The sequence below is a fragment of the Antechinus flavipes genome, chromosome 3, assembly GCF_016432865.1.
Source record: "Antechinus flavipes isolate AdamAnt ecotype Samford, QLD, Australia chromosome 3, AdamAnt_v2, whole genome shotgun sequence".
NCBI classification, from domain to species: Eukaryota; Metazoa; Chordata; class Mammalia; order Dasyuromorphia; family Dasyuridae; genus Antechinus; species Antechinus flavipes.
Genome location: NC_067400.1, coordinates 13927847 through 13952673, shown reverse-complemented (window position 1 = coordinate 13952673; position 24827 = coordinate 13927847). Strand labels below are relative to the sequence as shown.

At 35.0% G+C, this 24827-nt stretch overlaps 1 protein-coding gene across 2 annotated transcripts in view; it reads right to left on the bottom strand.

Moving 5' to 3' along the window:
* The window catches only part of MME (membrane metalloendopeptidase), a 112683-nt gene that overhangs the window by 39388 nt on the left and 48468 nt on the right, over positions 1-24827 (bottom strand). For both annotated transcript variants that reach the window (XM_051983060.1, XM_051983063.1), the window contains exons 9-15: positions 16300-16434; positions 13847-13948; positions 10333-10469; positions 10129-10222; positions 8142-8270; positions 5662-5760; positions 2960-3040 (exon numbers count right to left, since the gene is read on the bottom strand). In XM_051983060.1, the coding sequence (XP_051839020.1) occupies positions 2960-3040; positions 5662-5760; positions 8142-8270; positions 10129-10222; positions 10333-10469; positions 13847-13948; positions 16300-16434 (777 nt within the window). The remainder of the gene's footprint in view (positions 1-2959; positions 3041-5661; positions 5761-8141; positions 8271-10128; positions 10223-10332; positions 10470-13846; positions 13949-16299; positions 16435-24827) is intronic.

Genomic DNA, 24827 nt, shown 5'->3' with positions numbered 1-24827 from the left:
CTTGGTTGCAAATCCTAACTATGGATGTTTTTATTTTTGCATTTATGCAAATTATTTCTATCCAGTGTAAAAAAAAATCAATCTTGAATGTGGCTCTTATCAATAATGAGGTGATTCAGGGCAATTTCAATAGACTTGGGATGAAGAGAGCCATTTGCATACAGAGAGAGTTCTAGAGAGACTGAATGTGGATCACAACAAAGCATTTACACTTTTTTTGTTGTTGTTTGCTTGCTTTTTTGATATCATTTCCACCCCCCCCCTTTTTTTTTGATCTGATTTTTCTTGTGCAGCATGATAAATGCAGAAATATGTAAAGAAGAATTGCATATGTTTAACCTAAATTGGATTTCTTATTCTCTAGGGGAGGAGGTGGAAGGAGAAAAATTTGGAACACAAGCTTTTGCAAAGGTGAATGTTGAAGACTGCCTTTGCATGTATTTTGAAAATAAAAAGCTATTATTTTTTTTAAAAAGCATATTTGAGTGAAGAAAACAATGACTCACTCTTATAATTCCCTGGTACATAGAAAATGTACTTCTTTGTGTCATTTAGCTAATGAAATTATGGATTACACTGTTCAATTTAGTACCTTAGTGGTAGATATTTAATAAACTGGACAACTTACCAAAATAAATTTTAAAAAAATCAAAACAAACATAAAACACCATCTCCAGCTCATGTTTTAAAAATCTATTATCATAGATAATTCAATTTAATTACCATATACCTAGTTTCAGTGTGTTATATAGGATATGCAAAGATGGCTTAAAATGCTAAGTTTTGCTGTGTGCAATTCATTCATTTTCAAAACAGTGAGACTGTCCTTGGTATGTAGAGTGATATCAAAGTGTCCTTTGAATACTTTTAATGCTTTGAAGTTCTCTCCAGTGTTTGGGTTTTGGCTCAAACAAATGGTTCTAGAATTTTCTTCATTCTGTTCTCCCCCCATCCCAATTTGAAAACTACCATGACTCTGCAACCCCCACCTCCCATACCATCTGTCCACCAAGGAACAAGCCAGAACCAACACATTTACAAGGAAATATCTGTCTTTCATGGTGGGCAAATGCTTTTTTCTGCTGTGCCCAACTTAAAAGCTATAAATCCAGTGTCTAATTATATTTGAGAGACTTGGAGATTTGCCTTTGTTTATCAGCAATGATACTTAGCAATAATAACCTTTAATTGTTTCTAAAAGACTGCATGCAAGTCTAAGCAGAAATAGAAGAAGGATCTAATACACTCATTTACATGGACAGATCAATTTCAATATATCCAATTAAGCAACTTCCTTTCTGTAAAATATATATTTTCTTGTTGTTCAGTCATATCTGATTCTTCATGATCACATTTAAGTTTTCTTGGCAAGGATACAAAAGAAGTTGACATTTTCTTTCTCAACTTTCTAGATGAGGAAATTGAGGCAAATGATATGAAGTGATTTGCCCAGGCTCACACAATATGCCATTTTGAAATTGGATTTTAATTCAGTACTTCCTGGTTATTGTATTACCATTTTGGATAAAGAGGTCTGATCTTTCTTCCCTTCTCTCTTCTCAAATTCAAACATGAAAATGAGAGAGGGGAAGGAATAAGAGGAAAAGACAAAGAGGAAAGAGATAAGGGAGAGGAGGAAAAAAGGAGAACTTTCCTAGTTTATAAGGCAAGAAAATTTTCATTCTTTCTCTGTGTACCCTCCAATTCTTAGCATAGTTCCAATTTTGTTCTTATTTTTAAAATTTTAAATTGCATTAATTTGTTTTTTTAATTAACAAGCATTGATTGATATTTTTTCACTCCCTTCCAAAAAAAAAATCACTGACTAGATACATATTTTAACTAATTAGGTGTGAACTTTCACATCAGCTCAATTTCACATTTTAATGTTTTCCCCCTAGGATTGGACATTCTATTCACAATTGAACAAAACCCCATTCTGAATTGTCTGCTCCCCCTTTTTAAGATTTAGTATTGTGGAAGAATGGAAGCAGTTTATACATCTGTCTACATCCCTGTGAAACTTGGTAAATTTCCTGGGGGAAATTTCAGTAGGTAGGTGTGGGTGAAAGAGAGAGATACAGATACAGAGCAATGGGATGTTTATAGAACAGTAAATGTGGTATCTTTAATAGGTAACTTTATATCCTGACATTAGAAACCTGAAAGAAAAGATATGGAGGGAAGGGATCCTAGAGAACTTGGGCATCGAGAGCCATACACGGTGCAAAAATCCTTCCTGGATCTGGAACCTCTCAACTCTTTTCAAATCCCCTTCTCTTTCTTTGACTGAACTTCAGTTACTGATCTGCTTAGACATTAAAATCATTTTAGACACAACTGGGGCTAGAACCTGTACCTGATGGATTCCAGCCTAAGGCAAAGATAAAGAATCTCATGGATAGTTTTCAAGTTGGTATCATAAGTTTCAAAAATGAGTTCTGGTGGTTGTGGATTCATTCTTTCTTCATGTTGCACTCAGTCTTAGTTGAGCTCTTCATCCCTCTCTGTACTTCCTCTATCCCTTGCTGTCTATATAATCTATGACAATATAATGTTGTTATTCTATTCATGTCCATTTAGGGTTTTGTTAACAAAGATAGTTAAGATGCTTGCTTCTTTCTTCATAGGAGATGTGTACTAAATGTTTCTTGACTTGAATTAATTTTTTTTGTAAAACTTATCATATAGACCTATAATTTCATTGACCTATGGAAAGCCAGTGAAGAAACTTCTTTGAATAATGCAGATTGTTACACTGTCTGTCACCTACCATCTGCCTGGTGCCCTGAGAAATTGGAGAACAAGAGTGACAAAATCAATTCATTGAGGGCAGGAAGAAGAATAATATATAACAATATAGCTTAATTCATATGATGCCATTATTCATCACAATCCTACCGTAAATGCTGTTCAACCAGCCCTGAGAATTGTTTGTCCCATTTCCTTACAGACTTACCTCACTGTATTCTTTATTCAATTTCTCATCATTAGTCATAATTTCATCAGGATAGCCGATCCTTTCTTTAATTGCCAGGGCCTATAAAAATGAGGAGATTGAATTTGAAAGTTGAAAAGTCTGAAATAAAAATCATAAAGAACCTAACAAATTTCGTTTGTCAAAAACCCCTAAATAATGAAAACCAAACACTAAAAACAAAAATAAAAACACCTCTTGGATATCTATCTGCTCAAAGAAGAAGTTGCCTTTTCAATAGTGTACTGAAAAAATCCCATTTTCAAAAAAATTCAAAAGGTGGGAACGAAAACCAAGGCTGGTGCTTAATTTTTACAAGATCTTTTCTCGTTTAGCACAGCTTTCCCAAAATGAAAATTGACAAGGCACTAGTGCCTGTGTGTCTGAATTTTATGAAATTGCTTTTCTAAAGAAAGGTTCTTGCTTACATGTTATGGGAGGGCTGAGAGCGTGGGCTGCCACTCTAGCTGCCTGTAATCATCTTTCCACTACATTAATCTGGTTGAGAAAACAAAGTGTTTGCAAGCTTAGGGCAGATGTTCTCGGTGCAATGTTAGGGCTCCATATCAACTTCGCAGTTTTGCATAATCAATCCAGTTATTTTTCAAGATAACCATTGTAGATTATGGGGCCCTTCAAGGTCAAGAGAATAACTTTTTTTTTTTAATGGAATAGAAGATAAATGTATGTTTGCTGGGTCACCTTGCCTATTTATTAAATAGATGCTAGTGCTATGCTCCCTTTCAGTGACAGGTTATTGCTACCCTAACCAGAAAACATCAAGGAGCATTTATCTATAAGAGGAATTAATTCTGCAAATAAGTTCTTTGATGTAAATAGGGCTATTCATTTGTACTTTGCAACTTTGTAATTAATTCTCTTTTTCATTTGATTCTAAATAAATATGGCTACACATCAATTATGGAAGCTTCAACCCTAAAATCAACAAAGAGCATCATGATAATGTTGCAGGAAAGAGTTACAAAATGACAATGCTGGAAAGCAGGTTTTTCTTTTCTATGAATGGCAGAGTATGAATTTATCCAAGATTTAGAGGATAGAATGTTAACTCTTCACTCAGCAGCTTTGATCCTAGATCTAAAACAATTGTAGGGAGCACACAGATTTCACGTAGAGAAGTGAATACCCCAATTGATGAGCATCTAACTCATCTGGTAGGATGAACTTATTCTGGGAAACTGAGCAGCTCCAAGTGGTAGAATTAGAAAGGTCATTTTAAGTATGTCTATCTAGATCAGACAGCAAAGAAACTGGACAAAATGATGACAAGCATCGCCGTTGCCTGGCTTACAAGAATGATGGGAATCTCTTTTTCATACAATCACAGGCTCACCTTCAATTAAGACCCGTCTAAGGATCTCAATTCTGGACTGTCTGTCTCCAGGACAACTATTATAAATGATTACTTGTGGTTATCCAAAGTACAGTATATCATTATCAATTCAACAAGAGTTGGATATGATTGAAAAGTAATTGAAGAACCAAATGAAGTAGGTACTGTGCTAAGAACTAATGATAAAAAGAAGGGCAAAAGGAGTACATGTCTTTAGGGAGTTTGTATTCTATTGGGACAGGTAACTAGAAAATAAGTAAGATTTAAGCTACAAAGTATATTGAAGGTAACCTATGTGATCTCATCACTTACAAGGTAGATCACTTAAATTCCCTAGGCCTGTTTACTTATCTGTGGAATAACTAAGCTTCTCATACCAATGTTCCTGTGATCCCTTTAGGGATTAGCCCTCCATACACTATACCAGCTTGTTTCAATAGTATGTACAACAACAATAGTTACAATAATGCCAGAAAGAGCTGATGTGCACCCTATTTTAAAATTCAAGGAGCAATTTGATCACAATTCCTGAGGTAGGTGATGATAAACCCAATTTACAGGTAAAGAAACTGAAGGTCAGATTTGGTTCTTCTCAGTGATTCAGTGATCCAAGGCAATCCCAATAAACAGAAAACACCATCCACCATCAGAGACAACTATGGAGACTGAGAGAACACATGCTATATTCACTTTTTCCCCTCAGTTTTTTCCCTTTTGTTCTGATTTTTCTAATACAATTCATAAAGAATTGTTGAAAAAACAAATATGAATATACATGTATAATTTTTAAAACACTGTTTTACATATAACTAGGGAAAATAATTTAAAAAAAAATAACTGCAGGCAATTCAAAAAAGAGCTTCCCAGAGTCAGTCAATAAAGTGATTTATGACCATGCATTTCATTTTTTTAAAACTAGAGTAACATTCCTTTGCTGAGATATAAAACAAGGGTTATTTACACATGACTTTCCCCTCTCTCCCTTGGAGTTTTGCACTCCACTTGGGGATCAACATAAAATATTGAAGCTATGGGCTTGGGTGAAGTTATTAGAGTAATTTCAAGAAAGCCTTTCCTATCTATTCCTTACACTGAATAGAAACAATCACATGAGAAGCTGAAACATGAACCCTTGGAGTGGGTTATGATTGTAAAATGGTTTCGTGACAAAAATCGCCAAATCTATGAGACCCATAGGGAAATCACTATCAAGAAGCATGTATCCACAGGCTGCCATTTGCAGGATTTTCTAATTTTTTATGCTCTGATGCTTGATTGTAATGCTTATACCCCTGCCCCTTGCCTCATGAAAGCACTTTGGTGTATTTACCTTATCTTCTGCTTTCTTCTTAGTCTCAGCATCCATCCAGGTGAGGTCATCTAAAGTCTTAATGAAAACTTCTCGAATCTGGGAGATGAGATTTTCCACCTATAACAAACCAAAAGCAAGACAACAAAAAGAACATCAGTTCATTCTTTAAAAAGCTTCTCAGCAATAATGCATTCTTGGTGGAGTTGTAAAATGATCCAACTATTCTGGAGATTTTAAACTGTGCCCCAAGGGCTAATAAACTGTGCATACCCATTAATCCAGTGTTTCATAAAAAAAGAGAAAAGTGCACAAGCACATATACAAAAATGGTTCTAGTACCCCTTTTTGTGATGGCAAAGAATTGGAAAATGAGTAGATGCCCATCAATTGGGGAATGGCTGAATAACTTATAGTCTATCAAAGTTATGGAATATTATGGTTCTATAAGAAATAAGCAGGCCGGCTTTAGAATGGACCTGGAAATATTTACATGAACTGATTCTGAATGAAACAAGCATAACCAAGAAAACATCGTGCAAAGCAATACCAAGATTGTGCAAGGATCAAAAATGATAGATTTGGTTCATTGATCCAAGTCAATCCCAATAAACTTTGGACAGAAAACATACATCTCCAGAGAGCACTATGAAGACTGAATCAATACATACTATGTTCACTTTTTCCCCTGTTTTTTTTTTTTTTTGTTGTTGTTGTTCTGATTTTTCTTCCCCAACATAAGGAAATGTTAAAACAAATATGAATATACATGTATAACTAAAAAAAAAAAAAATTACATATAACTAGGGAAAATAAAAAAAAATAACTGGAGACAATTTTAAAAAGAGCTTCCCAGAAGCTCAGTGGGATATAAAGTAATTGAGTACAGCAGAATTATTCCATCTAAAGAAAAAGTGAAAATGAAAATCTGCATTGTTGAGGCAATTTAACACAGTTGCTACTAGCAGCATGGCAGATGCCTTTTCAGTCCTGTGAATAATACTATGATTCAAACTTTATAGGTTTGTCTCTTTTTTTGATGAGGTGGGGGGCAAGACTTGGGATTTCATCAGCATTAATGTTAAGGAATACCATAAATACTTATGACTGCCACAGAAATGCCTGCAAACAAACCAGAATACTTGCTAAGTACTAAATGTGGGCAAGTAATTGAATCTCTCTATACCTCATAAGTGGACAAAATGAAGTCTCAGGTCACTTCTAGTTCCAAATCTATTATTCTGTGAGTCAAAATCTAAATAAATGTGCTGCAAAAAGGGGCCAAGATTTTTGTGGCAGCAAGAAAAGTTGTTAAAATTGGAAGAAAAAAGGAAAAATCAGTTTTACAAAATTAACCAGTCATGAGCCATTGTTGTTCAGTCTTTTCAGGAGTGGCAGATTCTTGTGACCCTATTTGAGGTTTGCCATTTCTTCTCCAGCTTATTTTATAGATCAGAAAATTGAGACAAACAGGTTTATGTGCCTTGCCCACGATCACAGAGCTACTAAATGTTTGAAGCCACAATTGAACTCATGTCTTCATTGCCTAGCATTCTATCCTCCCTGCTACTTAGTTGTACAAAATAAAAGTACAACTAACTTGGAATATAAAGTACAGAAAAGTTTGTTAGATATATTCATCACACTTTAAATATCCACCCCTTCCCTCTTTTATCTTGCAATTAGTCTAGAAGACTTTTCTGCATAGAGGGAATGAAAGCCTCTGACAAACATGTTAACACATTGCAGAAAATGCAAAAATTCTGCAATACAACCTTGTACCATATCTGACACCACAAAAACTTTAAAGAGTTAAAAGGTTTCAATGAGATCTATTTTAATTTAAATCCTACTGAAAATCTACAGGTTAGATAAGACACATTGTACATTCAAAATGTTTTGCGAAGACATAACTTTAAGGTTTATTGTAATATACTGATAAATTCAACTCATATGCTAACATTATTTAAAAATAAATGTATTTATTTTTACTTAAAAAAAATCTGTCCCAAGTAATTCACATACTTCTTTATGCAGAATCTTGGAATAATTGAGTTTACTTTGAATAAGTCTGGAAGATACTTTGAGACATGTTGATAGACTCTAAGAGGCTGAAATATTCCTGAAAAAGCCAAGCATTTGCAATGGCTACTGCAATGGCTACTTTTGGTCATGCATTTCATCAAACATTGTCAACCCTAAAAGTTATAAAGACATGATCGTGCAAGACTGAAATGCTTCCAGAAATATTACTTATTTTTCTTTATGTAATTAATGACTAATAATAATAATAAATAATAAAGTTTTTCATATTTTAAATGCTTTGGGAAAGCATTAGGAATTGAAGTTACTTGGAGTTTTTGTTGACTTAGTGGGGGTGGGGAGACATAGTAATGATAGATTTATAGAGAGAACAAAGCAAAAAAGTACAGACTTTATGTTTTATAAATTAGATGCTTAACTAAATTTCTGAATACAGTTAATTGTGCCAAAAACATTACCTTGTGTTTGCTGTTGCCAGCAAATGCTTCTCCTACATAAAGTCGCCCAACAGCATTATCCATGATCCCATTGACATAATTAACACAACGTCTCCAAGTGGCTGTTTCAGATGTTGTGCCATAAAGAGCCTATTGAGGGTAAATACAAAATAGAATATATGATGGTTTCAACTTAAAATGTCATGGAATTCTATGCTATCCAAAATCACTAATCTGCAGTAGAAGACTCAAAAAAAGTCTTATTTAAAGACCTCACTCAGTATATATATGTTCCTAATACAGGGGAAAATACCATTCAGTTAAATTATTTGCCTATAGGACCATTGTTAAAATGCCACTTTACAATCTTATGCTGTGGATACACGTTAATATTTGTTTCAGGACTGATGTGGGAAAAAATTGCATCATCATGTGTGTTGTCAATATAAATGAGACTGGATGTCCAACAGATGTACATACATTATTCCATCTGTGAGAAGGGTAGAATTCAAATAAATCTCCCATAAACAGAAAATAATTCTTGCCTTTAAATATTTCAATCTAACTTTTCATAGCTAGAAGCATTACATAGGTGTCTACTCAAATACCAACAAAGTGATTTCATTAAATACAACAAACGAGAAGCTCCATGATAAAAAGCAAATAGCTGAAAGCTAAACAATCTAGTGACAAAACGTCATTTTCCCTATGGCATGCTCTGAATGACTATTATTTTAAATATGATTCAAGATACACCTTTTAGGTTTACTTCAGGCATAAGTGATTGTGATAGGTTTTCCAACACTAGATAGTTGAATTTCCAGACTAGAATTCATGAAGGTGTGGTTTAAAATCTTGCCTCAGACACTAGTTGTATAACTGGGGCAATCCCCAAGTTTCCTCATTGCTGATAACATCATCAACTCACAGGATTATTATCTTGATCAAATTAGAGAATACTGATAAAGCACTTTGGAACTTTGAAGCACTATGTGGATGCTACTGTTATCATTACATAGATATCTGCAAAGGGCTTTTTATTAGAAAGCATGTAGCTCACATTCACCATCAACTCAAAAAGCTCTAGCCCTGACATTCTAGTACTCTATGGTAAGAGCTCTGAATTTAGAGTTAGAAAATCTGTGTTTCAATGCCATCTTTGTTACCTAACACCCCTATGACTTTGGGCTAATCATTTCAGAGAAGCAGCATGATATAATGGATTGACCATCTGCTTTGAAGACACAAAACCTTGGTTAGCTGTATCATCCTCAGTGAATTATTTAAACTATCTGGCCCTTCTTATTCTCATTTAGAAACTGAAGATGTTGGTTTATCTCTAGCCCTGGGACCCTATGAATTTACAGACCCCATGTGTAAAAGGAGAGGGTTGGTTTAGAATCAGATCACCCCTGTGACCCTCTAAAAAATCCTATGGACCCCTTATTAGGGTAATTATTTAAATGCATGAAGCAAAATATAAGATTATAAAGGAAACTTTTTTTTAAGGTTCAGGGATCCCAGATTAAGATTAAGAATCTTGGCTATAGAAGATGATTAAGGTTGCCTCTAATTCTGCATCTGATGAAGCTATGATCAAATGTCTCTGCATTATCTTTACATTATATACTCGACATATAAGTCAATTATGTTGTTGATTATAATTTTAGCAGTGACATCAATAAAGTTTTTTTTTTTTTTTTAATAAAGAAACTTCCAACATTTGATTGAATATCGACATTAAGTCTATCCAGCACCTCGGACAGCACCTGACACAGAACAGGCACTTATAAAAAACTGATTTGCATTCAGTGCTTTCTCACACTTCAGGCCATGTAGGATGACTACTCTCAGAGCAGCAGGATTATTTTGGTTCTAGACTAGATAGCTAACACCTGGCATTTTCCCCCTTGCCAAGTTCATCACATTCACATGGTAGACACCGCAAGGTCCCCAATTTTGGATCTCTTTAAGCTTAAGTCTTAAGAAGAGAGAGATTTTTCTTCACCTTCCGGAAAGCATTTCTCGTCTCCTTGTAGTTTCGGCTGAGGCTGCTTACAAGATCCATAATGAGTCGCCAGGACATAAAATTTTGAAGATCTCTGTATAAAAAAACACCACCACCCAGCAACAAGAAAGATGAGGCTGCAAGGCTTCTAGAAAGCATAGTGACATTAAAGTGTGAGTCATGAAAGGACAGGAGGGCACCTACCTGGGAGAATATTTGGTAAGAATCAACTTAAGTTTGGTTAAATATTCGGGAGCATACACAATCACAGCTTCCTCATTTGCAACATTAATGTTCACAGTTGACATGATTTCATTTGTGTAATTTGCCCAGTTGAATGGCTAGAAAAAAACAGGTGTCACGTGTTTAATAGTCTGTCAATTTCACAACATGGTCCCAAGATTCTAGTATGAAACAGTAGGGTGAAATATAGAGGATAGTTTTGTCATTAGTAGACTAAGCCCAAACTATTGTGATTATTTGAACTTTTTTCCCTTATTAATTTAATCATCATTTCTTATATATCTACTGGGCACAAAGCATTATGCTAGGCACTGAATTAAAAATTAAATATTTACGTATACATTCATATATGTATGTATGTATGTATATGCAAAGCAGATATAAGACAATTTAGGGATTATGCACAATTGCCTGTAGCTGAGATTACTGAACGGTGTACATAGAAGGGGAAGCAGGAAATGTGGCTTGAAAGAAACTGGGGGCTCTGGAAAGTAGAGGTGAGAAGGCAAAATATTTCAGGCATGGTGGTATTACCATGTCTGCCAGTGCAAAGGCACACAGGTAAGAGATAGAAAAGTATGTAGGAAAGATAATTTGGGTGAATTATTATATTGTTAATGATGCCAGACCAGGCTGCCCAGATAGGTAGGGGCCAGATTGTGAAAGACTTCAAATGCAAAACAAAATGCTTGTATTTGACACAAGTGATAATGGGGAACCATTTGGATTTATTGAGAAGGTAACAATGATGAGAGATGAACAAAACTCACTTTGGCAGGTAGTTGGAAGATAGATTTTGGAGTGGGGCAGAGATTTGAGGCAGTATGACTAACTAGAGGACAAGTGCAATGGTGTAAGGAGGAGATGATGAGGACCTGAGAGCCATTTGAGTATAAAGGAGAAGAGATGTGGAAGAGATTTTCTGAAAAACAGAGAAAAAAATTAGCAGTGGATAATGGAATGAGAAGAATAAGGAGAAGATGACATTTAGGATACAATGCCAACTGATTAGAAAGAAATGGTGTCTCTAACAGAAATAATAAGATTCTAAAGAAGGAAAAGTTTTTTAATTATAGACATTGACTTTTCTTTTGGACATGTTGCATGAGATGCTTATTTGATACACAGTCTGAAATGTCTAGTTAGTAGCTGGTTATACAGAATTGGAAATTATGAGAGAGTCTAGAACTAGATCTATCTAGCATTAAAGGACAAAGAATTTGTGGATTAGAAATGATTCCTATCATTGTATTCAAATATTCTGGATACATTTTATCCCTTCCTCCTTGGGGAAGAGCTAAGTTGCACAAGGATAAGGAACTAAACATTGTTGTCTTTAGGTCTTCAGAGCCTGGGACAATACTAGGTACGCAGTAGGCATTTAATAAATATCTTGGTGATTGGATGAGGGTTTGTATGATTGGATAGGATTTCAGTGCCAACTAGTCCAATTCACAAATGAAAAAATATCACCTCTACAACATATGAAACAAGAGGCCATTCAACCTTTATTCACTACTTCCCAAGACATCCCCTATAACATTAGGATGCTAATAATCACTAAAAATTTTTTAATATCATGCATCTCTTTTTGCTGTATATCATCTGTATATCGTGCATCTTTTTTTTTTCTGTCATTCATCTTTTTTTTGTTGTTGTAACTTTTACCCTATTTTGCTTATATCTTTTCTCTAGAATCAATTGTAATAAATCAATGGTTGCTTCAAATCACAGCTCTTAAATTCCTAAAAAAATGTCAAGCTTCCCTCCAACCCTAAATCCCCTCCATTTCCCTCCAAGGTACATATCCCATGTTGTATTAGCCCATGCTTATATGGCATAGACTTGAAGCCCTTAATTATTTTGGATCCTTTCCTGATTATCAAGATCCTTCTAAAATTTAGATCCCAGAACTAATAGGGTTTTTTAAATCATATTTTCTGAGATTGAAAATGAGTCTTGTGAACACAAATTTTGACAAAAAATAAAACAAAACAAATTAAGAGACTACTTTGTTATTATTAATGGTAGAGAATCATCAAAAAGAACTTTGTCTGAAATTCAACTCTTGGTATCCAGTTTCTACCAAAACCAGAACCTCTCTTGAAACAAACCAAAGTAAAAAAGAAAATGTATGGTTTAATAGTTGAAGTTAAAAATGTATTTTTAGGGATAATTTCCTTCACAACCAAAAGGAAATGAGATCTTAGTTTAATAAGAGAAAAACCAACCATTTCATGAATATAATTACACACAAAGGCAGTTCAAAGAAAGTGAATATGAAAAATACACATGCACACTTGTAGCACATACAAACATGCATATATATACACATGAATTTAACCCAATGTTATGCCTGTTGTGATTCTTCCTGGCCATTTCTAATCTAAGAATCTGAAGTCAGTGCTATACTTGTCAATTGTCTTCTATAGGACTTGATAAAGGACACTGGTTACTCATTCATCAGAGGAAGTGGTGAAGTTGGCCAACAGCCTATGTGTGAAAGGCTTAGTTAAGCTTCAGGATTAGAGTTCACTTAAGAACATGGTAAAAGTTTGAAAGTGAGGCTAATTTTTGCTAAGGTTCAGATCCTCTAATCACTTAAGATTTAGTATTCAACCCAAAATCCTACTGACAAAAATCTGGAATTGTGTCTGCCTCCAGTCCCAGCTTTGAAGTAAATTGAGACAAAACATAAAAAGTTACTGGCAAATATTAACATGGGGGCTATTATCATTCCTCTGATCAGGTCACTTAATTTCTTTTGGACCTTGGTTTCCTCATTTGTAAAATGGGAATAATAACACTGATGATTCCTGTGAATATCAAATGAGAAAAGAAAATCTATGGCAAGTGTTTTGAGCTGGTATAGAAGTGACTATTAGACTAACTCAAGCAAGCATCCATATATGGATCACTTCTAAGCTAGCAGATGAAAACAGCTATGAAAAGCTTAGGCTTTTTTGTGGGTTTTTGTAGTGGCTGCCTCATTTCCTGATGCAGAAGAATCACTGCCATTTTTTTAAAAAGAAGTAATTAGAGTAAATGTCTATCCTTCAGAAAAGGAGATAGCTATGGAGATATACTTCTAGTTAAATCAAGTGATTAGTGTCTGTGGATTTCTCAACAGTAGAATCAGAGATGCTGACTGGCTAACTCCTATCTGCTGGACACTTTTTCTGTTCCTTCATCCTTTCTTCTAAGGGATAAGGACTAGACTGTTAAAGGGAGACTGTTTAATTAATGCTATTAAGATACTTGAGTATTCTATGCCTCCATACTATTTATAAGTTCTAATGATCTAATTTTATAAATACATTTTGGAATCGATAAAGAGTACATACAACTGTGCATTCAAAATTTAAATTTGCAAACACTGTAAAATATTAAGCCATTATGTCAAACTCTCTAACTATTCCACAGGAAAAAAAAAAAAAAAACAATAAAACATTTTTAAACAAGAAGCAATACTCACCTTTCCATCGATCACCAACGTAAAGTTGTTTTGGACCTGGCCTAGAGTCATTTTATTGTAGAGAAGGATCGGGTCATTCCGGTCTTCAGGTTTAGCTGTAGCCTATAGAAGTAATTGTAAAGAGTCATTTATCACTTAACGAGAACAGATCCTTTAGCACAATGGCCCCTGTTTAACCTTGCTGTGTCTTGTCAATCAAATGAAGTCTATAATCTCCATCTTGCATCATGATTTTATTAAATAACTAGACATCAGCCTAAGAACTCTCACTTTAGCAGAATAGTTGACAATGATAAATAGGAAAAAGAAAAAAAGAAAAAAAATGAAATAAATGTTGGCAGAGATGAAATTTTGACTGATGATATCAGTAACAACTTCATAATTTACTTTTGGCTTAATGATTAAAACTTAACTGCTCCATTGGATAAGAATGCTCAAGATTTGGCTTTGGTGTCTTAACAGGGTTCTTTGCTTCGTAGCCTTGTCTGCCAGACCTTGAGCACATTGCTAACTCTCTCTCCCTGGATCATGAATTGGGATCTCAGTAATTCCTCCAACTGCCTTCTTGGAAGCTCATGGCTTTATATATATCTATATCTATCTATCTATCTATCTATCTATCTATCTATCTATCTATCTATCTATCTATCTGTCTGCCATTAATACCTCAAATACACTCTTGTTTTTTCCTTGAAGGAAACATGTCCCTCTTAAAGCATAGTAATAAAAAGTATTAACTGTCAATAAAAATCTGTGATTTGCTATAAGCAAGACAGGAAGAGGCATAAGTCAACAGACAGGTCAAAATGAAAAACCCTCGAGGGCAATGACAGATTTCCTCCTTTTGTAACTCTCCCTTATTATACCTAGTTTTATTGTTTTATTTCTTCTCCCTCACCCAATTCATTCTATAGTCTATCCATACTGGCTATCCATAGCGACTTTTGAGACTTTGATAGGTTGATCCTCTGTCAGATAAAGAGGGGTTAGAATTCATGTTTTTTTTTTTTTTTTTCATTTTCTCTGCCATAAAGTTTGATGTGTTTAGTACAAAATCACTATTAGGATTGATCTTTGCTGTGGTAATGAAATTCAACATTCAAGAAGTACCTTTAACATGTAAGCCTTCAGAGGTAGGTTCCTTCTAGCTCCAAAGCCATAGTATTTCACCTCTAAAGAACATACATGTCTTTAAAAGCAGCAAAAAAAGTTAATCCAATCACAGATTTCCACAGAGATGGGAAGTCTTCAGGGCAATCAAAAGCAACCTCCAGATTTTACAACTGAGTCCCACTGAATGAAAATGGCTTGTCTAAAATCATTTATCTATTAATATTCTGAGTCATGATCTGACCTCAGTAGTTCCTGATGCAAATTCAGAGGTGAGCTGTCATTCCAGGAGTCTCTTAAAGAAAAGATTCTGATACTGAACTCAGATTGTAACTTTTGTCTTATTTTAGGAAATCTTTAGAGGGGGGAAGAGTTTAGAAAGGAGTTCTTAGTGACCAAATCCCTAAAGCTTTCTACAATCCGGCTCTCATTTACCTCTTTTTCATATACGTTATGTTCTGGCCATATTGTATTACACACTCACTGTTTCAAAGGCATTTCAGATCTTCATACATTTGTGCAAGTCACTTCCTATACATGGGATATTTTCACTCTTTTTTTTTTAATATGCTATCACTGAGTCTGAGAAATAGGAGGAATTACAGGAAATATCCAGTATATTCCATATTCTTTTTCACTCTCATCTGTAATACAAAAGACTGGCTTGTTTCCTTCTGGCTAAAAGTGAATTCTGCTCCTCCAAAAAGAATAATAAGAAACAACCTTATTTACATCTATCTCCACCTCCCTCCTCTCTTCTCCCTTCCCCTAAATTAGTTGATAAGCTTCTTAGGGAAAAGGACCATCTTATTATCTCTGTATTCCCCTTTGCGTCCTGCCACAATACTTTGCACTAAAAGGTATTTCATAAATATTTGTTGAATTTAGTTTACTTATCACATCAAAGGTCAATCCCAGTAGTGACTTTGTAATAAACACATAAAACTTTATGGAAGAGCAAATCCAAAAACATGAAGTAACTTCTGAATCCCCTAGCAGCTGCCCTCAATCCCAAGGGGATCAATCTTTCCACTAATCCCTGTAATCATTAAGGAATGAAGAGTAGTCCTTTAATGCCCAACATTACCAATATTGGGTTCATTTTTAAGCTCCTATGCTGTTATTGCTGAAGCAAAATCATCTAGGAAGGAAACAGCACAGAGCGGTTTTGAAAAGCCGTGGGATTCTTTCATTTTAAAGGCTGACTTTTCCATTACACAGCCCTGACTTCCTACCACTTAGCACAAAATTGGTCTTTTCACCGCCAAAACCAATCTTGGGTGGAGAAAGGCACAGAAATGGAGCTGAATGGTACTCAGTGGAATAGAGACAAGATGCTTTACGTTGGCAATCTCTTTTTCCAGCTCCATGATTCGATTCATTTCCAAGGTAATCTGGGTTTCATTGATGGACAATCCTCTATCCTTGCGGATCAGTTTAGCCACAGAGATCATGAAATCCACATATGCTGTGCAGGCCTGTGGGGGGAAAACAATGGAGGGTTTTCTACTTGTTGGTGGTAAAACATTTAAGATTTTTCTATGTTTTTTCTTTTAATCAACTTTTACTTCTTTGGTAACAGTTTAAGTCAGAAAACTCCTTCATGGAGACACCTTAAAAGAAATGTATCACAAAGAGTCATGAACCTGTCAAATCATACTATTGGAGAACTCCAATGAAGAAATAAAATACAACCTTTGTTTCTCCATTCAAAAATTGGAAATGAGGACAATTTATTTAGCATAACATCTACAAAAGTAGTTTCCACACATCCTAAGGAAGTATGGAAATTAAAATTAAAATCAAGTGAGATTCATCCACTTCTGCTTTGCTCTTGTACTCTTTCCACTAACAAGTGTCTGTCTAGTTTTTAGCATGCCCTTCAGTGTTCGGTTGTCATCTCCTCCTGTTTCTCTTAGTTGCTACTCATTAGACCCGATTCCCCTTTGTAAAATACTATATTAAGAATGTTTCAATATTTTACTTACTGAATAGACCATAATATTTTAAAACAGGGACAGCTTTTCTTTTCATCCCTGTGCTTTGCATATAGTACAGTCCTAATACATCCTGGCCCTGAAGTCAGGAGGATCCGAGTTCAAATGTGATCTCAGACACATACTAGATGTATGACTATGGACAAATCACTTAACTCTCACTGTGGCAAATCACTTAACCTGTTTGCCTCAATCCACACTAAAAGAAATTGCAAACTACCCCAGTATCTTTGATAAGAAAATCCTAAATAGAGTCACAAAGAGTTGGATGTAACTAAAACAACATGTTTGGTGAATTAAGGTCTTCATTAGTATGCAGTAATACTCAAATCCAATGATGTCACACTTAAGTACTTCATTGTAGAGAATGTATGACAAACATTTTAAGAAACCTTAAACCTTGACTCACCAAGTCTGTTCACTCTTGTAGGTTTTTCTCATTCTTGAGCACAAGCAATGTCATTGAAATCAGCTCATGGACCAGAATATGTCCCATATAATCTTCATAGCTCATAGAAAGCACAGTGAGACTAGAGTACTTTTCTAATTAGACCAAGAATTCTTTTTTTAAAAAAAAAATATTATTTTTTATTTTCAAAATATATCCAATGATATTTTTTCAAATTCAACCCTGTAATCTTGTGTGTAAACTCTCAATAACAAAGCTAGCCCCCTTTAGATAGGTCTTTATTAAAATAACTCCTACTAAAAAACCTGAGCCACATATCACTGAACCACATAGAGGAACTCCCTTGTTTTTGTAGCACAGGTTCACAGAATATAGACTCAGAAGGGACCTGAAAGGTCATTGAGTCACAGAATCTTTAGAGTTGGGGGTGAGCTCAGAAACTACCTAGCCAAATCCATAGTTAAACAAGAATTCTCTTAGGATCTATCTGGATAAAGACCAGCTAATTTGCTTGAAGATATAGGGAACTCAAATGAATTACCTGTCAATACAACCTCTGTCCTATTTCTATATTGCTGTAACTTTTGCTCGACTGACCAGAATTTTAGATCAAAAACACTATTCAATATCATTTACTTTAAAACTTATATACTTAAATCTCTCTTCCTCCCCATTTCCAACATCACTCTCAACACATCTCTTTGCAACATTCCCCCATTTCTCCTAGTTCTGTGTTCTTTAGCTGTTCTTTATCTCCTGACTAGAAGCTTAATAATGCTCCTTGACCTAGCTGATAGATTTTCTTCTGCACAACTTAGACCTCACTTTTTCAAATATTAAAGCCTTAAAAAAAAAAAAAAACTTCCACTTTTTCCCCATCAGCTTTTCAGATCTCACCTCATCTGTTCCCTTTCACAGCCAGATGTTTTAGCAAAAGGAAGCTATACTGTTCTCACTCTCAATTGACTTTTGAAGCCCTTCAGATCTAACCTTAGCCAGAAACCTGATCTAGCTTCTGTCTCTAGGCCCACCCACCACTTTGCTGAAACAATGCTCTTCAAAATTACCAATCACATCTTGACTGCTTAACACAAAGACTTTCTCAGTTTTTTTTTGACTTATACTGGCCACAGACAGGGATGGTCACAGCTTTTATCTGTCTCTCAACTGCAAGACTCATGAATTCTGAAATTCCTTTCTCTAACCTTTGAACCTTCCATCATTCCCTTTGCCTGGTTCGTCCTAAAACTTTTTCATCTTCACCATGACCTTTAGTCCCTCTGGTCCATCATTCTTCCTCAGCTCACCACACAAGATAGGGCTTCGCTATCTTGATTCTAGAGTTATAATTTCACTTTAAAATTGTCCTTCACTTGCTTCATCTTCTTGTCTTAACTCCACTCATGCCTTGTAAAGTCCAATCCTAAGTTACTTCAATCATCTGCCTTCTCTGCACCTATTTGTAGTTGCTAAATTCTCCATACATTGTGTGGAATGGTTCTATTAAAAGCAATGTAACCTTTTAGTTCTTCTCTAATTGACAACCTTGTTGTGCCCCAATTATGGCTATTTTAAACCTTCTCTTTCATTTTTTATTATTTATACTATTTATATACTTTATCGCTTATATTTATACTTATACTTTAATTTCTCCCCATCTTCTTATACTTATGCTACTTTTTCCCCATCCTCTTCAATTGAAGATCTCAAACAAGAGAAAGCCAAAAGAGAATGCCAAAACAGCCAGACTTAATTAAATCAAGCATTGTTAGCATGGAGTTTATGGTCCCTACGGGAAGCATAAATAAAGTTCAGGGGGTCTATGGAATTAGATGGAAAAAAAATATTTCCACTAACATTTAGATGGAATGATTTCCTCCAATCATTTAAAGACATCGTTCTAGTACTCAATTGTTAAAGGGAATCACAATACAAAATTACATTAAAAACACCTATTTTATGCAAATAAGCCTTTCCTACATCTTTCCATCCAAGTCCTATATGTCTCCTCCCTTTCACTTTCAGACTTCCAGAAAAAGTCATCTATCTTCCTTGCCTCCACTTCTTCTCCAACTCATTTCTCAAAATCTTGTATTCATGTTTCCAATTCTCCCACTTAACTGAAATTGTTCCTTTTAAGCTACCTTCTTCCACTCCCTAAGATCACCCTATGCCATCTTTTAACTGTTATTCCAAGGCTTATCCTTCCTAACTTCTGCAACTTGCAGCAGGTATTGTTGACTATTCCCTGTACCAGGATATTTACTCCTTACTGGGTTTTTAATACACTTTGTCTTCTGTTCCTTCTTCTCCTACTTGGGTGATTGCTTCCTTTAAGAAGACTACCTTGCTGGATAATTGCCCATATCCTATCCATCAGCATTTAGCTTTAGTTTTAATTTAGCTAAACAATTCAATAATAATAAAAGATTGTCACATTTAACTGGCTTTACAAAGCCAGCCCCTGAAAGGGAAAATATAGGTGTTTTCCAGAAATATGAACCACTGTTCATTTTAAAGTATTAACAAAGCTTATGAAAAAGCTATTTGTTCACTTGTTCATTCTTATGAAGTCAAATGAATGAAAGCTTGGTTTAAGGTCACTATGAATGTGACATTTTAATTTTTTATTGGATTGTTTAATTAGATTAATACTAAAACCAGTGAGGAGATGAAAGATGTTTCTCTGACAATTATATAAGATGAAGTACAGAATACCTTGTTAATTTAGAATGTGAAAATATCAGTTTAAAGTAAAGAATATTGAATATATAAATATAAATGTTTTATATAAAGCTGTATGTCATATCTGAAATAGTTATATGTTATATCAGCTGAGTAACAAGAACCCTGTGTAAATGATCAATTATGATTAACTTAGCTATTCACAGAAATATGATATAATATAATGAGTCCAAAAGACTCATAATGGAAAATGCTATCTACATCAAGAGAAAGAATTATGGAGTCTGAATTCAGAGTGTTGAAGCATACCATTTTCACTTTTTGGTTTTTTTTAGCTTTCCCTTTTTATTGTTTTTTCTTTCATAACATGACTAATGTGAAAATGTTTCCATGATTATATATGCATAACATGTTGACTCGCTTGCTGTCTTGGGGATGGAAGAGAGGGAAGGAGAGAGGAGAAAGGGAAAAAAGGAGAAAAATTTGCAAAACAAAAAAATAATTGTTGAAAACTATCTTTACATGTAAATGGAAAAAATATATAGCCTTCTATTTACAAAAAAAATTTGTGTGTCTAAAGTTGTAGTTGTCTGATCACCCACAGTCAGACATGCTGTAACTCAACTCTAATATAGTAATGTCATTTAAGAATGATGGACAACAACCAAATCCTGCACAGTAGTCGAATTTGATTCATCACTGTCTTCTGCACTCTTACCCACACTGTTGGCTATGTTTGAGTCACCCTTCTATGAATGGCTCCTTTCTCTCATCCTCTAAACCCTTCCCTTCACATTTCCTTTTAAATTCCCACTCATTCTTTCCAACACACAATGCTTTTCTTGTATCTCTCTTTTCCACACATATTTTTCATGTGTGTAAATGTCATGGCCCTCAACTAGATAATCAGCTCCATGAGGGCATGAAATCAGCTTTTTTTTGTAATCTAAAATTCCAGCACTACCATAATTCTCTGCACAAGTTGAGATTTAGTAATTTGAGTTATGCTGAATTGCAATCAAGAAACAAAAGTTTGATTTCAACTTAAATGTTGGATAGAACCAATGATGGCAGAGTATTTCACCTTAGGGAAATACTATCAGTCTTATTGAGAATAAAAGACTATACTATAATAACCATCTAAATATTTCTATATTTTGACTCATAATTTTGCTCTGATTTTCCTTTCCTCTTAATTCCTTGGTAGAGTATTAAAGCTCTAACACGTTTGAATAAAATCCAGAAGGAAGAAGAATTTGTTTTCATCAAGCATAGGTATGAGAAAGAACCAGTGGAATGCAGGAGGAGCCCTAATTGGAAGACCTAAAGACCTGAGTTCAAATCTTCTATCTAGTGGATAGAGCTAAACATATTGTGGTACCGAACACTTTCCAATATTATAGGGTGTAATAGAGGATGAATGTGAAGAGTAGAAAAACGTGGGTAGACTTCAATGAACTGATGCAGAGTGAAGCAAACAGAGCCAAGAAAAGACTGTATTCCATGACAATAACATAGAAAACAGAAGTTCTTGATAGAGTCTTTTTAGTATTTCATGATAATTATATTTTAAAATGATTTGTTTCTTTTATAATCCTATATATTTTTGACATTTAAAAACATTATTCTAAGGAGCCCTCGGGCTTCACCTGATGTCCTAAAAGTCCATGAGAACTTCTGAAATTGATGGAAAAAATATAGAAATATAACTGAACACTGTTCAATTAAAATTACTGAACTAAGCCCTGGAGAAAACTTGAGAAAATTTACCTCCTCTTCCTTCTTTTCAAAAGTGAGGGATACCACAATTGTGGAATACATCATTTACTTTCAGATGGGCTCTATGAGTTTATTGGCTGGATTTAATTTTTGCCGCATTCTTACAAAATGTGTTATAAGATGTGGATTTACGAATAGGGTAGGAGAAAATATATTCAGAAATGACTACAATGTGAATAAAAAGACAATAATAATGAAAAAGAGAAAGAGGAAAAAACCTGTTTCAATCCAAGCTATGGTATTATCACTATTCACCTTATAAGTCACTGGGATTCTATTTCATCAACTGTTAGGAAGTGTTAAGTGTCTGAGATCAGATTTGAACTCAGATCCTCCTGACTTCAGGAGGCCCCAGGGGGCAGCTAGATGGTACAGTGAATAGAGTACCAGCCCTGAAATCAGGAGGACCTGAGTTCAAATCTGGTCTTACACACTTAACACTTCCTAGCTGTATGACCCTGGGCAAATCGCTTAGTGGCAATTGTCTCCCCCCCCAAAAAAAAGTCTAGACCCCCAAAAAGGCTCTTTACCAGTTCTATAGATTTCAATCTTATTCTTCCCTGTCTTTGTTCCAAGAGGATGACGAGTTACCCTTCCTCCTTTTCTCTAGATCTCATGATGAGAAGACATATATAAAATACCTTGAGCCACCTCAGGAGAGATCTGGCTCATTCTTTCAGATTGCAATCAGCATCAGCTTGGCTCAGAGGGCCTCTAGTGACCTCTGTACTGTCCGAGCAGAACGGTCTCCTCGGGGCAGGTGCTCCCAGAGGTCTGGGTGTTTCTGTTCTGTTTTATGGGTCTCTTCGTTGTTTTTGGCATCAGCCCTTTTCACAATGAGATCTTTTGGTCCTGACCTTTCCATAACATTCAAGCTAGCATAAAGTACTTCATGGAGACACACAGCTAGGTAATAAAAACAAATATGGGCTCATTTCATTTGCAGGAGCTCTCTGCCTCCTTCCTTATTGAAACCTGCAATTTAATTTTTCCCCTATAAAATCCATTCCTATTATTCAGACTTGTTATCTGTTCATATCCTGAAAGGATTAGCTCATGTTTGACAGAATCCATGCTCCATTCCTCAGATTATATGACACAGCTTAATTACTTTCATTTTGGTCTATTCCCTGTGACAGGAACTAGAATAGAAGAAGTGTCTTAAGAAAATGAGGACAGAACACTTGATTGTCACCTTGGTAGCAAGACCAGGATTTTCATTTTGGTCAGAGCATTTTGTTGCTTATGTCAGGATGCCAATACTTTGAAAAATATAATAGAATGTCAGCTCTTTATGAGAACAGAAACTGTGCATTTTTTTTTGTCCTTGTGCCCCCAGGGCTTAGAATAGTCCCAGATATACAATTGGTGCTTAATAAATGTGAATTAAATGTGGAAGAGTCAGTCTGGAGTGACATTGTATTTAACACCTATCTAATCACTGTATAAAAATTGTTGGTTTTTCAATTAGCTAAGCAATAGTTCTGATGGTGACATCATTATATTAGAAAGATGAAGTAGAAATAGAAAGTCAAGATGTACTGGGTTAGGATACAGATGACTTAAAATGAATCTTGGTATTGGAGATGATTCGTTTGTGTTGTTTTCAATACATGGTGCTACATGCCTTAAAAGAAAAAAAAATTGCCTCCCTCTACCTCACAAGATGGTCATGATGCTTAAATGAGATAACAGAGGTAAAACTTTTTCAAAGAGTAAAAATATATAGGCAAAAAATATTTATCATATCTGGGTAAAAATCCATACATAAATACAAAATCTAACATCTGAGGAGTAAAACAAGCATAAATATAAAATCTTACCATTAATGTCATAGATTTTACCATCCTACAGATTATTTTTGCTAGTAATGAATTGATGCAGGAGAAGGATCATATTCCTCAAAGGTTATAGAGTGGCCAACTATGTTGGGACTGGAATAGAATTAGGGTGACCTCCCTCCTTCATGCTCTATTTGGGAACAGAAGCTTTCCAATTGGAAATCCATTAAATAAGACAACAGATGAACACTATCTATTGAAATACATCCAAAAAGGTAATAGATAACTGGTATATAAGAACTGCATTCACTGAACATTTACTGTGAATAGCTTCAGCTATCTGCATCTTTGTGAAGGAATTCTATCTTAAAATTATGAGTTTAATCCTGGTTGAATTATGTTGTGTGGAAAAGAATGTGGGGGTGACAGGAAATAACTTTATTGCTCAGGAAAGACATTCAATGTCCTATTAACCCCTGCAAGGAAGAGTAGAATTCAGTTGGGTTCGTTTATTAGCTCCCCTGTTGATCTGTTACCCTAACAGTGAACCAGCTGCAGCCAAAGCTTCTATCATCAAGTGCCCAAATTGTTGTGAGTCCTTAGAACAATGGCAGCAGGGGACTCAACAAAAAGTAATAAGGTCATTTTACTATGCTTTATGGCCACACATTGGACCTTTAAAATTGTGCTTAAGGAGAAACTTATGATGCTCAATTCACCTTCATTCTTGCCTCCTTCTCACTTCAAAAAGGCCACCAACAATATCAATTCTAGCTTCCCATGAATTCTCATCTCGGTCTCTCTCTCAACCCATATGATCCCCCACTAGAACTAGTGTTAATAGCCTAATTGGTCTCCCAATTCCAGTCTCATCCTTTTCCAATCCATTCCCAATAAAGCTGCCAAATGGACATTCCTAAAACATAAATCCAATTCTACTATTCCCTAGATTAACATTTTACTAGACTTTATCTACTAGCTGTAACCTCATGGAATAAATTCAAAATGTTCAGTTTGGTATTTAAAGAGTTCCACAAACTGGTTCAGACCTTTCTTTCCATTCTTGTTGCATATTCCATTGATTCTCTGACTCAGCATCCCAAGTCAAATATATCAGTCTGCTGGCTGTTTTTTATACAACATTCTAGTTAATCCTATAGGTAAGGAACCAATTCCTTACAACATGAGATCCTTATTGACATTTCATCATTTTTTTCTGA